Genomic DNA, 13,932 nt, shown 5'->3' with positions numbered 1-13,932 from the left:
ACCCCTGGTTTAAGAGTGAGTTGATTGATGGTACAAAACAAGTTATAGTGAGTTGATTGATGGTACAAAACAAGAACTGTGTGATGCATATGGGCAAATTGGGATTTATTTATTTTTCTGGAGAGAGTACGTAGAGTTTTCTTCATTGCGTTTTATATTTATGCTACGCCTATTTTCAATTTACCTTTCTGGTCTGGTTCTGTTTCCCATGTCAAAATAATAAGAAACTCAAACTCAGTGATATAATCAGGGGAGAATCAAAGAGGAACAGGTTTCAGGTTGCTCACCCTTGCATTGGTGCCATAGGGGTTGAAGGTTTGTTCTCCGAGCTAGTGGGTTGATTTCTCTGTGTCTGGGAGAGTTTTGCAAGTACTGTACAGCAGGGAGGATGACAGTGTAAGAAATGCCCTCTATTTTACTTAGTGCGCCAAATTAGCCAGCAGAGGGTGCCCTTACACAACTGCTTACAGAATGCAGAATATTTTCATCGAAAGAGTCAAGTACAACGAACCCAGCTCAGTTACTTGGTATTAGCTGTTAAATTTCTGGTAATTACAAATATTTGTTTCTGGTGAGCCCTAGCCATCTGGAAGCTCTCCAAGTTGTGAGTCCTTAACAAGCACTTGTCTTAAGCACGGATTGCAAAGTAATGTTTGATGAGGCTCTTAACCAACTTCACTCCCCAGAGTGACTGCCAGCAAAAGGCTTGACACATATATAGGTGGTGGGAAAGAGCTTTATATGTGTCAGGACATGTTCCTCTTGTTCCTTAGAGGCACTTCCGTATATCTGCAAAAAGTGATGCAATGGATTGGGATAACAAAGCACTTGGAGTTGCAGTTTTGAGAGAGAGAAATCAGATCCGAGTGCTCCTTTATGGGATAAACGTACCTTTCATGTTGAAAAATAGCAGATGAGAGAGGCATTTTGCAGAACTCATTCCTTAATACCACACATATTCTAAAACAAATACAGTGTGCGCACACCATTTCTACCAGCAAAGGTACTCTTGATAGTTCTGCCATTTCATTTTCACATCACCTAGAAAACCGCTCTTTTTCATCAACATTTTCTGTCTTCTATCTTTGTTCTTCATCAGGACTCACCCCTTTAGGGAAGCCGTTTCCTGATAAAAAAACTGCGGCTTCACCTTGCACTTCTCCAACCACTCTTGTGTTATTCCCCACTTTCTCTGCCCACTTCCCTTCCCTTCTTCTACCTCCAATGTCTCCATCTCGTGTACATTTTGATCTCTAGGTGGAAAATTGCATCTTTATCTGCAAAATTACAGCACATAATTTGGGTAGTGACGGGATTATGATTTTATAGGGCTGGGGATCAAGGTGATGTTTTTGACTGGGAAAATGTGAATTCAGTAGCTTTTTAAATTCTCCCGAACACCTCTTCTTATTCTCTCACCAGATCTTCAATCCTGAGCCCCCACTATGACCTCCCATCTTGCATGTTTCTAGACTAACTCTCTGTTGAATTTCTGAGAGGAATGCTAGCTCTTTGTTGGTAGAAACTGTTGGTGTTTGCCAGGTTCCCATGCCCTGGTGGGCACTGTGAGTGCCAATTCAGGGCAGCTATTGAGAGGTATTTGAATAGAGGGGATGGACTCTAGACCTGCCTTTCAGCCCTGACTTTTAGACTTTACAAAAGAATCCCTGTAGGCGGGAGGCATGGAACTGTAAACGGCATACAAAATGGCTGGATGAGAAGGAATCTGGGAGCAGGATGGCTCTGTCCTACATGCTAAGTAGCTTCAAGGCAGGAACACTCCTCCTCGGACCCACCTGCAAGAGGCTCTGCTCTGCAGATTTTAATCAGATCCTGTGCCCATGGCTTTGTCTGAATGCAGCTGCCTGGTATAGGGAGTCCTCGACTTATGACCTCAGTTGAGCCTAAAATTTCTGTTGCTAAGCAAGACAGTTGTTAAGTGAAGTTTGCCCCATTTTTACAACAGTAGTTACGTGAATCATTGCAACTGCTCAGTTAGTAACACGGTTGTTAAGTGAGTCTGGCTTCCCCATTGATTTTGCTTGTCAGAAGGTCGCAAAAGGTGATCACATGACTTCAGAGCACTGCAATCATCATAAATATGAGTCAGTTGCCAAGCGTCTGAATTTTTTTCACCGGGATGCTGCCACGGTTGTAAGAGTGGAAAACAATCAAAAGCCACTTTTTCCAGTGCCTCTGTAGCTTCGAATGTCGCTAAATGTTGTAAATCGAGGACAACCTGTATTCTAAAGCTCACACTTGTCCAGCAATGGGCTTACGAATGTGGTTATCCCTGCTGAGTCAAGCCAGCAATCCATTTTGCTCAGTCTCCTGCCTTTGCCAATAGGAAATGATGGACATGAAGCTTTTAGACTGCCCATGGCCAGTATACTTGTTCAATCGCTCACACACATGTGCACATAGGAAGGGTGGAACAGGGAATGGTGCTCTTGAGCAGGTCACTTCAGCCTCATCCCATTTTCTTAATAGTCTTGCTGTTGCTTATGGTGCTTTACCTGAAGCTGTAGTGGAAGGAGCAATATTTCATAAAACACACCGCCAGTGACAGTGTTTATCCGTAATGAATGTCACAATTCTGATGCGATGCATACCACATCAGTATCCATTAGCAGGGTGTTGGGGATTAACGGTGCTTCTCAAAGTTCCCTGAAGACCTTCCCATTCAAGTGAGTGGGATGTGACTCCCAGCTCTCTACTGCAGCAAAAGAGCAGCCTATTCAGCTGGCAGGTGAAGATGAGCTGGATAATTATGGGCTAAGCACAGAGTGACCAAGGACTACGGGTAGTCCATGTGTGCTGATCCACAGTTTCTGGTAGAAACTTTTGTGCTTTCAACTCTCAAGGCTAGCAGCTACCAGCATCTTCCACATATACACTTAATGCCCAAGTAGTTACCTGTTTCTTTTGACTCACTTGTACTACTATTATGGATGGATGGGGGGGGGGAGGGAATTCGGCTACCTGTCAGTTTTCAGGAATAGAATTAAGGATCTCGGTTCTTAACAATTTACAAGCCAGAGGAATGAGTTTGGTAAATATTTTGTTCGTAGATTAGTTCTACATCAGTCTATGATTAGTAATCTATTACTAATCTATAATTCAGTCATCTATAATTTAGGTGGGGTTACAGTGGGACACATAGTATTATTATTTCATTTCTTCATTTTTATACCGCTAGACTCAACATATACCATATGGACTTCTGGTGGTGTATAAAACAAAATCCCCCAAAGAAATAGTAATCCCAGTAATACAAATACATTTCTAATTCATTTAAATCATGACTCATTCAATGACTCAATGACTAAATTATGTTCCAATGACAGGCTTAATTAATGATCCTTCTGAATTGCTCCATTGTATACCTAAAGCTCTGGAGTGATGTCAACTTTTGGATTTCTAGAGTTATCAATGTTCAGTACATTAATTACATTCTGGGCACTTACAAATGCTTAATTCTACATTTAAACCTTATTTCCTTGTAGTTCTCCTGTAAATCTGTTGGCCCTTCATTTAATTGTTTTCCCTGCTTTGTTATTTAATAATAAATAACATTATTAAAAAAATAATGCTATTATTTTTAAAGTAATGTGCAATATAACCCTAGATTTATATGTGTCAAGAGACACACATGTCATGAGGAAGTTAGAGCACTACCAGCTTCCCATTCAGTATTTTGGTGGGAAAACACAGGAGGGTTACATGTGGATGCAGGACAATTAAAGCCTCTGCCTGGATGGTGGGTCTGTCAAACTTTTCTCCCTATCGAACGTCTCTATTTCTAAGGTTGAAATTTGGCACTTACTTTTGTTCCATATCATGAGGTGGACAGAAGTTGGAGAGACACAGAGAGTTGAAATGTGAATCTGAAATTTACTCAAGGAAATCTGGCTTGAAATGTGTTGCCTCACTTTGTGGCTTTGGGACACTCACTGCCAGCGTTGGTTCTTCATGCTAAAAAAAAAGGGGGGGGGGAACGACCATCTTAAGTTTAATTTTTATTTATATTTTTTTTTTTGCGTTCGCGCAAGAATGGAAATCCAAAAATATCCTATTGGAGGCTATGTTAATTGCTAAGATCATGGCCTGTGCAGAAGCAGACAAGCTTACTGGACTTTTGCGAGATAGAAAGAATCGAGGTTATATAGGAGCTGGGACAGATGGTATGCTTGGCTGCAAAAAAAGAAATCTTAAGAAGAATGAAAATATTAACCTTAATGTGAACATGGGTAAATATTTATAGGAGCATTGCATGACAGTTGAGAATTCTTTCTCCTGGATAAACTTTTCTTTCTCTTGATGAGTTGGCTTAATGGAAGTTTGTACTTTCTCTAGGCGAAAATTGATACTTTAAAACTCTATATGTATTATATTACTCTCTGCAATTCTATCCATATTGTTATACTTTTTTTTCTGTATTTTTTAATGATTTTCAATAAAAATTAAAAAAAAAAGTTTAAAAAAAAATCAGTGACACATATTCCTTCGAGGTCACTTGACCCCATTTCCCCCACTATCCCTCCTTGCATTTGCCATTTTCTCCTTGTAAAATAGTATACTTTATACCTTTGTTTGGGAACAAGATGGTTTTAATATCACCTACCATGTGCAAAATAAAATAAAATGGAAGTGGGTGGTGGGTGGGAGGAGAAGTCTCTTCCTGATCCCTTCTTCCCACCATGTGGAAGGATTGAAAGGCAAAAGAGGGGCACTGCCAGATGGGGTCACCCACCCTGCCAGTTAGGATTACCCAGCAAAGTGCCGCTGGCGGCAAACAAACAAGGGGCCTTTGTATCTCCCAGCAGCCTAGCAGGGGGTTGGGAGTGGGGCCTTTGTTGCTGTGCGGTTCCTTGAAAGGGGGAACAAAGGCAGCGAGGAGATTCCACTGGAGGCTCTCCGGCTGGACGATCTTGAGGGAGACATTCAGAAAACCCCATCCCCGTGACTGCTGAAGGAAAATCCTCATGGGGAGAGCAGGATCTGACCCATAGTATGACATTTTAGTTCTGGGTTGCCTGTTCAGGTGTGGAAAATGAATCCAAGAAGGGAAAGCGTTACTTGCTCCCAGGGGATCCCAAGGCAGCAGCACCTAAAATGACTCAAACGTTCCTCAGCAGTCAGACGGAGATTCAAAGGTTTAAAACAGGGAGTGTTTTGATAGGGGCACCAAGAGGAAAGGGGGTGCTGCTGGCTATATTTCATTCAAGAAAAGCTTTAAAATCGGGCACTACCACGGAGAAGGCCCCTCCCACTGTTTTCTTTTTGTCAGAACATAAGATATTTATTTCCGTCCCAACACTGGAAGAAAGGCCTCTTTGAAGATCTTTACACATGGGTAAGAGGATTGAAAAAAAAAATAGACTGCTTTGAATTCAAAGCAATTTGGGGATAGGGTGCTGGGATGAAGGTGAAGAGCTCCCAGTAGGAGGCCACTTGATACTCATCAAGCTGTTTCCTGCCTATTAACCATCCATGACTGATGATGAATGTGTCTTCTCCACTTCAAGCTGCATCTAGGTGGCTTCTCTTAGATCCTAGCTTGACAGAACACCTCCTAAGATACCTGGATTGTACTTACCCTTTCTTTCCGCAAGAGAGATTTGTCCTATCAGAAGAGATTCATTAGTAGGGCACTGCTGGGTAATTCTGATTTTAACCCTGCTTCCTCTTGATCTAGTGAGGCCAGTCTACTCTGGAACTGCTCAGGCCAGCATGCCATGCTATGACATGAGCCGGATGGCATAGCATCTCAGTTTTGAGATTTATTGCCTGAGACCGGCCCCACTAGGATTCTGCCTAACTTGCTGGAGGATAGGATAGAAGGAACGGAGCAAAATATGTTGGCATTAGTTGTGTATGTAACACAAAATTTCTTTTTTCTGCTCCGTTCTTGCCTCCCCCACCTCTCACCCCTCCCTCCCATGGCAGTGCTGGTGTGGAACCTCTAACTCTAACCCTAACCCTAACCTCATGCTGAATGCAGGGCAGAAGTCCTGAGTCACAAACTACTAGCAACCTGGCACTCTACAAATGTGTTGAACTGCTACTCCCATCATTCCCAGGCAGTTTTTCTAACTGTGACTTTATGCATGCAAAAGAAAGCAATGAGGAGCAATCAGGCAATTGATCAATGAATAATGGCTAAAGGCTATATGGAGGGGATTGGCAGTGGACAGGCAAATAAGTTGGGTTAAAGGATTGTGGCTTTCAGGTTAACTGTTGTCCTCCTACCCTCTAGTGGATGACCTCACAGAGAGAGTGACGTGGCACATAGTGCTTCAGACCATTTGCATCTACGCATTCCTGAAGTTCCTTCAGGGAGGAGGAGCAGGTAAGTTATTGTGTGAAAGTTATAAGGTGCATATGATTGGCTGAAAGTTGCTATGGGATGCCTGTCCTCCACTTTAACATCTGTATGACATTTCATTGATTACCCTTATGCAGTTCAAGAAACATACCAGCTCAGCTTTACAGCATAACTGAATTTTTGAAATGGAAGTAGTTGGAGCGGAGGCAAACAGCTTTGGAACAAAAGCATTTCTTCTACTTCCCTTTCCTATCTAATATAGGAATATAAACCACAGACTGCGGTCATGAGATGTGTGTCTCCCCACCCTATTTAAACTTGCACGGTTGAAAGCTTTAAACGCTCGCGTGCTCAGCTCCCGTGTAGCTAAAAGAATTTGTGGGGAAAGTAAAAATGGATCACAATGGCTGGAGAATTACAAGACTGATGCAAGACTTGGCCAAATGGGTTGGGGATTCTGAGCAATTGAAATCTACTATTTCTGACAGGCCCCAGATTAGGGAAGAATTCTTCCTGTTCAAAGTATTGGGAGTGTAGTCAGGTTTTCAGCTGAATCAAAAGCGCATGCGCTGAAAGAACAATACACTTGCTTGCCGTAGGAACAACCGGCTTCATTAGCAACATGCGCACCTTTCTGTGGATCCGCGTGCAACAGTTCACCAGTCGCGAAGTCCAGGTAGAGCTCCTCCGGCACCTGCATAACCTGTCTCTTCGCTGGCACTTGGAGCGCAAGACTGGCGAGGTGTTACGCAGCGTTGACCGAGGCACTAGCAGCATCAACAACTTACTCAGGTATGAGGACATGTCTGACTGGTGGGAATCCGTCAGTGTTCAACAGCTGGCGGGGATTCCTGTAGTCAGCTCTTCTCCTTTTCATCCCAGTGGGGGTGGGAGAATGGAGGAGTTTTGGAAGGGCCTTGTTGTACACTGTGTGATCTTAGTTTACCACCCTCTCATCCTACAGTTACATCATATTCAGCATCTTACCCACGGTGGCCGATATTATAATTGCTATTGTGTATTTCGCCATTACCTTCAGCGGCTGGTTCGGCCTCATCATCTTCCTCTGCATGAGCCTTTACCTCAGTGAGTTTTTTGATGCCAGGGGCAGCAGTATGGGGGGGGGAGGCAGAGAAAGGTTTCCATTGTCTTCAGAATTAAGCCTATGGTGCTGACCTAAGGGAATTAGGAATTATAATTTAATAAGATTACAACCCAGAATTTCCAGCCGTGAAGGCCAATGGTCAGAATAGCCGGGTCTTCTGGAGTTACATTGCCAAGATATTTGGAGGAGAGGCTGTTTTAGAAAAAGAGCAGATGATTCAGTCCTGATCCAGTTCCCAACCTAGATAATTAAAAGGGATTTTAACACTTTGCTCCTGCTGGGACACTGATCCAAATAGTTCTCTGAATACATTGCTGAACAAGCAGGGTCTCATTTTAGCAAGGTAAATGACACTCAGGATGAAGTTCTTTGACCTTCAGCTGCCCTGAGAGAGAATTCTGTATCTCTTCTACTCCTCTCAGATCTCATAAGTAAAGGAAGTGAACCTATACAGGTAGTATGACAGACAGACATAGTTTTTTGTTGTGATCTGACATAAAGTATCTTACGCAAATCTCAGACAATAAGCTAACTTTGCTTTAAGATAGATTCTGACTCTTGCCTATTGGAGTGCTAATTTAACACAGTAGGACTTAAATTAGGCATGACTAATTTGTCTTGTTGGTTCTGGTGCGATTAAAATAGGGGTAGGTAATCCATGAGTGGCATATAGTTCATAAAGCTACAAAAGTCACCAAGTAAAACTGCTGAAAAATGGAGGGAAGAATTTTTTGGGCTCATTTTTCGGTAGAAAACCAAATGAAATATAAGCCACAAGTTAACTAAAGTTGCCACAAAACCTAATCTCCATGAAATGCCCTAATAGCCTTGAATAAGTAATGTCATAATGTTGTCCTGCCTACTATGGAGTTCAGTATTTCTCTCCTCCAACCCCAATGAACGTTGAAAATTTAATCCTTCAACCCCCAACAGATTGCTCTCTTTTGGGAGAAGCATGAGAAATTTTCTCTTGGTCCAATCTTTAATTTAATTGTATCTCTGCAAATTATATGTATTAAGCATATTTAATAGTAAGTTTGCACGAAATGCTCTTTTGCAAGTCAGAGTAGAAGGCCCTGCTTAGCTACTCATTCCTAAATGGGAAATGGAAACAATATGGGGGAAAATGCACAAAATCTTAAAATAAAAGTGTCCCGTTCAGAATGCTTATTCAAAGTGTTTGAATGGATTGTCTTCATATAGGACAAAAGTAAAAAAACTTGTGACTGTGCAAACATAAGAAATAATGAGAAATGTGAATGGCAGTGAAAGATGCCCATGACTTTCTGTATTTCATCCGACAAGCCACAAAAATAGGTGCAAGTGTAATTCATTGTCTCTTACCAGCAAATCTTAAAAAAAAACAACAAAAAAAAACTTGGCTCAAATAAAATCCCTATTTCACACAATGGAATCCTTAATGTGCCTGAACAAACAACATGAGTGCAGCGACAAGCAGTAGCTACAATGCATTGGCTTCTGAATAGATCATAAAAGTGGAACAACATCAAAAACAGACTTTTGGCTGGCAGTTTAGGTCTGTTGCATATGCACAGAATACTCTTGCATTTGGTTATCGGCAAAGCAAATAACATAATTTTTGGAAGTCTGCCCAAAAAAAGGGGAGGGGGGAATCAGGGACAATATCAGAATTCAGAAACATTAACTTTCCCAGAGCAAATACATTTAAAAAAAATAAACAGTCAACCTAGTATCAAGTAAGGAGCAATCTTTTTCTTGTCTAAAATCTTTTTCTTTTTTAAGAAAAGAAAGCAATTTTTTCCATGTCTTGTTTACTTGTCCTCAGCCCCACCTTCTTCTCCACCCGCTATCTCATGCTATTGACTGCAGAAATGGAATGTTCCCGTTTTGCTAATTAATGTATTCTAAAACCCTATAGGATTTTCTTTAAAAAAATGAAGGATATTTGAACACTCGGACAAAGTGAAACAAAATGTCTCATTTTTTCTTGAATTCAAGACAGAGTTTAGGACAAAGGCATGCCTATTCTGAGGTCAGAACAATTTGTACATTCCTAGAGGAGCTATCACTGCTTACCTTTTGTTCAGCTGTCTCTATTAGGGTGAAAGAAGTAGTGTGTATGTATATAGATATATACCGAAATAATTTGCTGAATAATTTGCTGAATAGATACATGCTGAAATAATTTTAATTTTAAAAAACGCTTTTCTCTATGCCATTTTTTTTTAATAGTCTTGGTTATGAGTCGAAATGGAAGGAATCAAATCCCATTTCTGATAATGCCTGTGTGAATTTGCTATAGTGATAGTTGGCCTCTTTTTTTCCATGTAGCACTGACTATAATACTGACTGAATGGCGAACAAAGTATCGCCGCGACATGAATCTTCGTGACAATGATGCCAGATCTCGAGCTGTTGACTCACTTCTCAACTTTGAGACGGTACTTAGGACCTCCACCTATCATAGCTGGTGGGTGGGAATAGGAAGTGCAAGGAGTGGCAGCAAACTATTCTGGCTGCCTTTTCCCCCCCTGTGTATTGCTTGAAATTGCTTCAGTTTAATGTTTTTGCTTAGAGGAGAAAGAGATTTCCACTTTGATCTAATGCTCAACCTCTTCCTCCCCCCCATCCAGGTTTAATGAATATATCTTTGTGTGTCAAGAGTTAACTTAGAATAAAAGTTGGGTGACTTAGAGTAGGGAACATCATTTCTCTACTGACCAGTCCCTGGTTTCGTTTGTTGCAGGTGAAGTATTACAATGCAGAGGACTATGAAGCTAGACGCTTCAATGACGCCATTGTCAAGTATCAGGTATAGAAGGATCAATTCAATGTTTGGACTTGTTTCACATCTGTTATAAAGCACTCTTGGGGTTTTCAGTCTTTCTTTTTCTGTTTCCCCTTCAGTACCAGCAAAAATGGAGGGAGAGAGGCCTGTCTGTCTGCCTATCTATCAACTCTATACTCCTATGTTTGAATGTATGGGCACATGCATACAGTAATTTGGAAGGGAAAGAATAGTTCCATTTTCTTGGGGAAGGAAGTGGGATGCACATGAGCATCTAGGAAGGGACTCAGTAAGAACATCATAACAAGGGAGATTTAAGATATGGCAAATCGGAGACGTTTCCTGGGATTTTGTAACATTGGCATGTTTGTTAAAGATTATTCTCTCCATCTGCTAGTAAACAGTAGATAGTCCTCAACTTAACAACTGAAATTTAGGGGCTCAACTGTGGTCGTTAAGTGAATGTTGCCCCATTTTACGACCTTCCTGACCATAGTTGTTAAGTGAATCACTACAGTTGTTATATTAGTAAGTTCTTAAGCGAATTTAGCTTCCCTGTTGACTTTGCTTGTCAGAAGATAGCAAAAGGTAATCACATGACCCCGGGACACCACAACTGTCATAAATATGAACCAATTGCCAAGCATCCATATTTTGATCACGTGACTACAGGCATGTTTCAATGATCGTAAGTGTGGAAAACAGTCATAAGTCACTTTTCCCAGTGCCATTGTAACTTCGAACGGTCACTAAACAAATGATAGTAAGTCGAGGACTATCTATATAGCTGCTCAGTTGCTGCCCAAATTCTGCAGGCTTGGTCACGCAAGGCCATGGCAGGATTTTCTGTTGTGGAGAGTTTGGATAGGCTCAGAAACCTGTCCTGTAAATAGGAGAATCAGCATATCCAGAGGAGAGAAATATTCTAGAAAAGCATTAGGTGGTTGATCTAAATTGTCCTGCAGAAGGAGGAAGAAGACATAACTCGTCCATTCCTGGATGCCTCATTGGTCTCTGATGTAGAGACTAGAGGGTGCAAGTTTTTTTGAACGATTTCTGTGGGCTGCAGAGTTTTTCAGGATTACACCATGCTGCTCTTGATTTTTTTTTCTTCCTTTTCTTTTGGTAGGTTTCAGAATGGAAAGTGAATGCCTCTCTGGCCCTGTTAAATCAGACACAGAATCTGGTGATTGGTCTGGGGCTGCTGGCTGGATCCCTCCTATGTGCTTCTTATGTGATTAAGAAGAAGCTCTATGTAAGTTCTTGCTGACTGCATACTGGAAGTGCTTTGGAATTCTCTCTGTATGGAGAATCTGAAACAAGAACCAGTCTACAACTCGTGCTTACAGCTGAGGCCCCTCCAGATGAAGCATCGGGCTTTCTGAATGATTTGCCACGAGTTAAGAAGTTTTTAGACCATTGCAGTGCTCCTTTACAAAACTTAGCAATGTTTTTAAAATGTCTGTAGTTAAACACTGAGTAGTTCTACATATCTCTGCTTGCAAAGAAACAGGCACCGGACCTGTTTAAAATACATTCATGAAATGGATACTGGAAATATAGCAGCGCTAGGTTTCTCTGCCTAACACTGGTAGTCTTGCGATGAGGTGCAGAGTCCCAGGAAAAGCAGGAATGCTCTAGTAATTAAATAGCTGGAAGAACTTGCCACACAAAAATATGAAAGAAGTTGCTGGATGTCTTTAATTTTAGTTGTGAGATGTGGTGGCTGATGGACAAAAGTCTTTGTGCTATTCTATAAACTAGTGTTTTCTGAATTTAAGAATTTAATGTAATATTCTATAAACTAGTTTTTTCTGAATTTAAGATCTGAAGGTAAGTCTCTGGGCATGCTGAGAAAAAATGGGCAACCAGGGCGGAGAAGATTAAAACAAAACCAACTGGAGAATTGGACCTCGGAGAACAAAAGCTTTTGCAAACAAGAGGCCAAGCTGGAAAAGATTTGTCACCAATTAGGTTAGGAGATCTAAGCAGGAGAGTGGGGTGGGCCTCGCCAAATGGGAGCTGGTTTCCACAAACATCAGAAGAAAGAAATCCGGATGTTTTGGGTTTGTACTCCAGATGTGAAAACACATTCCCCACATGGAGTGAAATCTGAGGGACAGGAGGCACTTTTTAAAACCAGAGGAGGTCATGGAGAAGTACGGCTATAAAAATGTAACCTGGCTGGCACATTCACACTGAGCTTGATTAAATGCTAATCAAAACAAAATAAAAACCTGGGAGTTACTGAACCACTTCAATTAATTTTTGCTGCAAGGAATCCTGCAGGTATAACAGTCTTACCATCAGCCTAGTTTGAAACATCATTTAGGGTTCCAGGGAGGGATTATTTTAACTCTTCTTTCCTCTCTGAAAAACATTAGTAAGTGGTGAAGAACTTGTGTTTCTTCTGTGATCTGATCATTGACCATGCTGGGTTGGAGTTGCTTGCAAGAGGCCAAGCTTTCCTTCTTTCTTTCCTTCCTTCCTTCCTTCCTTCCTTCCTTCCTTCCTTCCTTCCTTCCTTCCTTCCTTCCTTCCTTCCTTCTTTCTTTCTTTCTTTCTTTCTTTCTTTCTTTCTTTTCTTCCTTCCTTCCTCCCTCCCTCCCTCACTCACTCACTCACTCACTCACTCAATATATAGCCACCCATGTCACATACGTGACTGAGTAGTGTACAAAGTTAAAAACGCTTTACTTCCATGCATGAATAATTTTCAACCTGGTTTCCACTTGTGTTAGACTATAGCCTAAGTGTCACTGAGATTCTTAATTTACACCTCAGCTCTAGACAAAAATTCACATATTTTCTGTTTTCCTCACATCTCTTTACAGAAAAGTAGTAAGCCAGAAAAAAAGTTGCTAGCCTAAACTGTTCCCTAATATGAGACATGTAAACCTCCATCTGCAATCTGAAAAAAATTAGAACAGAGATTTAAGGTTGATTTAATTGATAAATTCCTTCCTTCATTCCTTCCTTCCTTCCTTTCTTCCTTCCTTCCTTCCTTCCTTCCTTCCTTCCACTGCCATATGGATTTGGAGAAAAATAAGCAATGGAAATGTTTGCTTTATCTTTTTTCTTTCATATGTATCAACCACAGATTGAGGCATGTGGTTTTGATCATATATAGCACTAGAAAGCCTTAAACTGCCCCAAATATGGAACTTGGTCCAACAAATGAGCTCTGTGTTAGAACACACGGAAATCTACCATTTAATTGATGGGAGGAGAAGACAGAAAAACAGATATAACTGGTTATTGTCATATAAATTGAACTTTACCTTGCTCAGCCTCTTCAGTCTCAAAGCTGGATTAATGGAAAATATGTAAGTCATTCTGTGATAGGCTTATACATTCAAAGAGAGGCTTAATCATTTTTTTTAAACAAATGCAGCAGAAATGTATATATTGCACATGGTATCATCCTAGGACCTATGTCAATCCCTCTGCTTCAACAGAATATGTGATGTTTGTATTTCTATTCTCTGCATATGAATAGGACATTTTCTCTTGATTTTTTTTGAAATGTTGAATATCTCAAACCTATAATCTACTTAAATAAAAAATAAGTCACCTTCATTGAACAAAAGACAAGGGAAGTAAATCTAACAGGGCTCTTGGTCACTTGATCTTCAGGATTCATCATGTGAATCTGAATTTGAAAACTCCCTATTCAATGTATTGTGTGGGAGGGAACAATTGTTATTGCAAAAATGGATATATTCTTCC

General features: G+C 40.8%; 1 protein-coding gene across 3 annotated transcripts in view; it reads left to right on the top strand.

Annotated features, from left to right (window-relative positions):
* Positions 1-13,932, top strand: part of ABCB6 (ATP binding cassette subfamily B member 6 (LAN blood group)) — a 39,711-nt gene that overhangs the window by 11,045 nt on the left and 14,734 nt on the right. For all 3 annotated transcript variants that reach the window (XM_070955501.1, XM_070955562.1, XM_070955643.1), the window contains exons 5-10: positions 6,260-6,352; positions 6,928-7,120; positions 7,293-7,414; positions 9,747-9,856; positions 10,162-10,227; positions 11,333-11,458. In XM_070955501.1, the coding sequence (XP_070811602.1) occupies positions 6,260-6,352; positions 6,928-7,120; positions 7,293-7,414; positions 9,747-9,856; positions 10,162-10,227; positions 11,333-11,458 (710 nt within the window). The remainder of the gene's footprint in view (positions 1-6,259; positions 6,353-6,927; positions 7,121-7,292; positions 7,415-9,746; positions 9,857-10,161; positions 10,228-11,332; positions 11,459-13,932) is intronic.

The sequence above is a fragment of the Pituophis catenifer genome, unplaced genomic scaffold, assembly GCF_029215685.1.
Source record: "Pituophis catenifer annectens isolate HBS135680 unplaced genomic scaffold, rPitCat1.0.hap2 SCAF_1, whole genome shotgun sequence".
Taxonomy (NCBI): Eukaryota; Metazoa; Chordata; class Lepidosauria; order Squamata; family Colubridae; genus Pituophis; species Pituophis catenifer.
The sequence above is the reverse complement of the archived record's forward strand: the minus strand, read 5'-3'. Positions and strand labels throughout refer to the sequence as shown.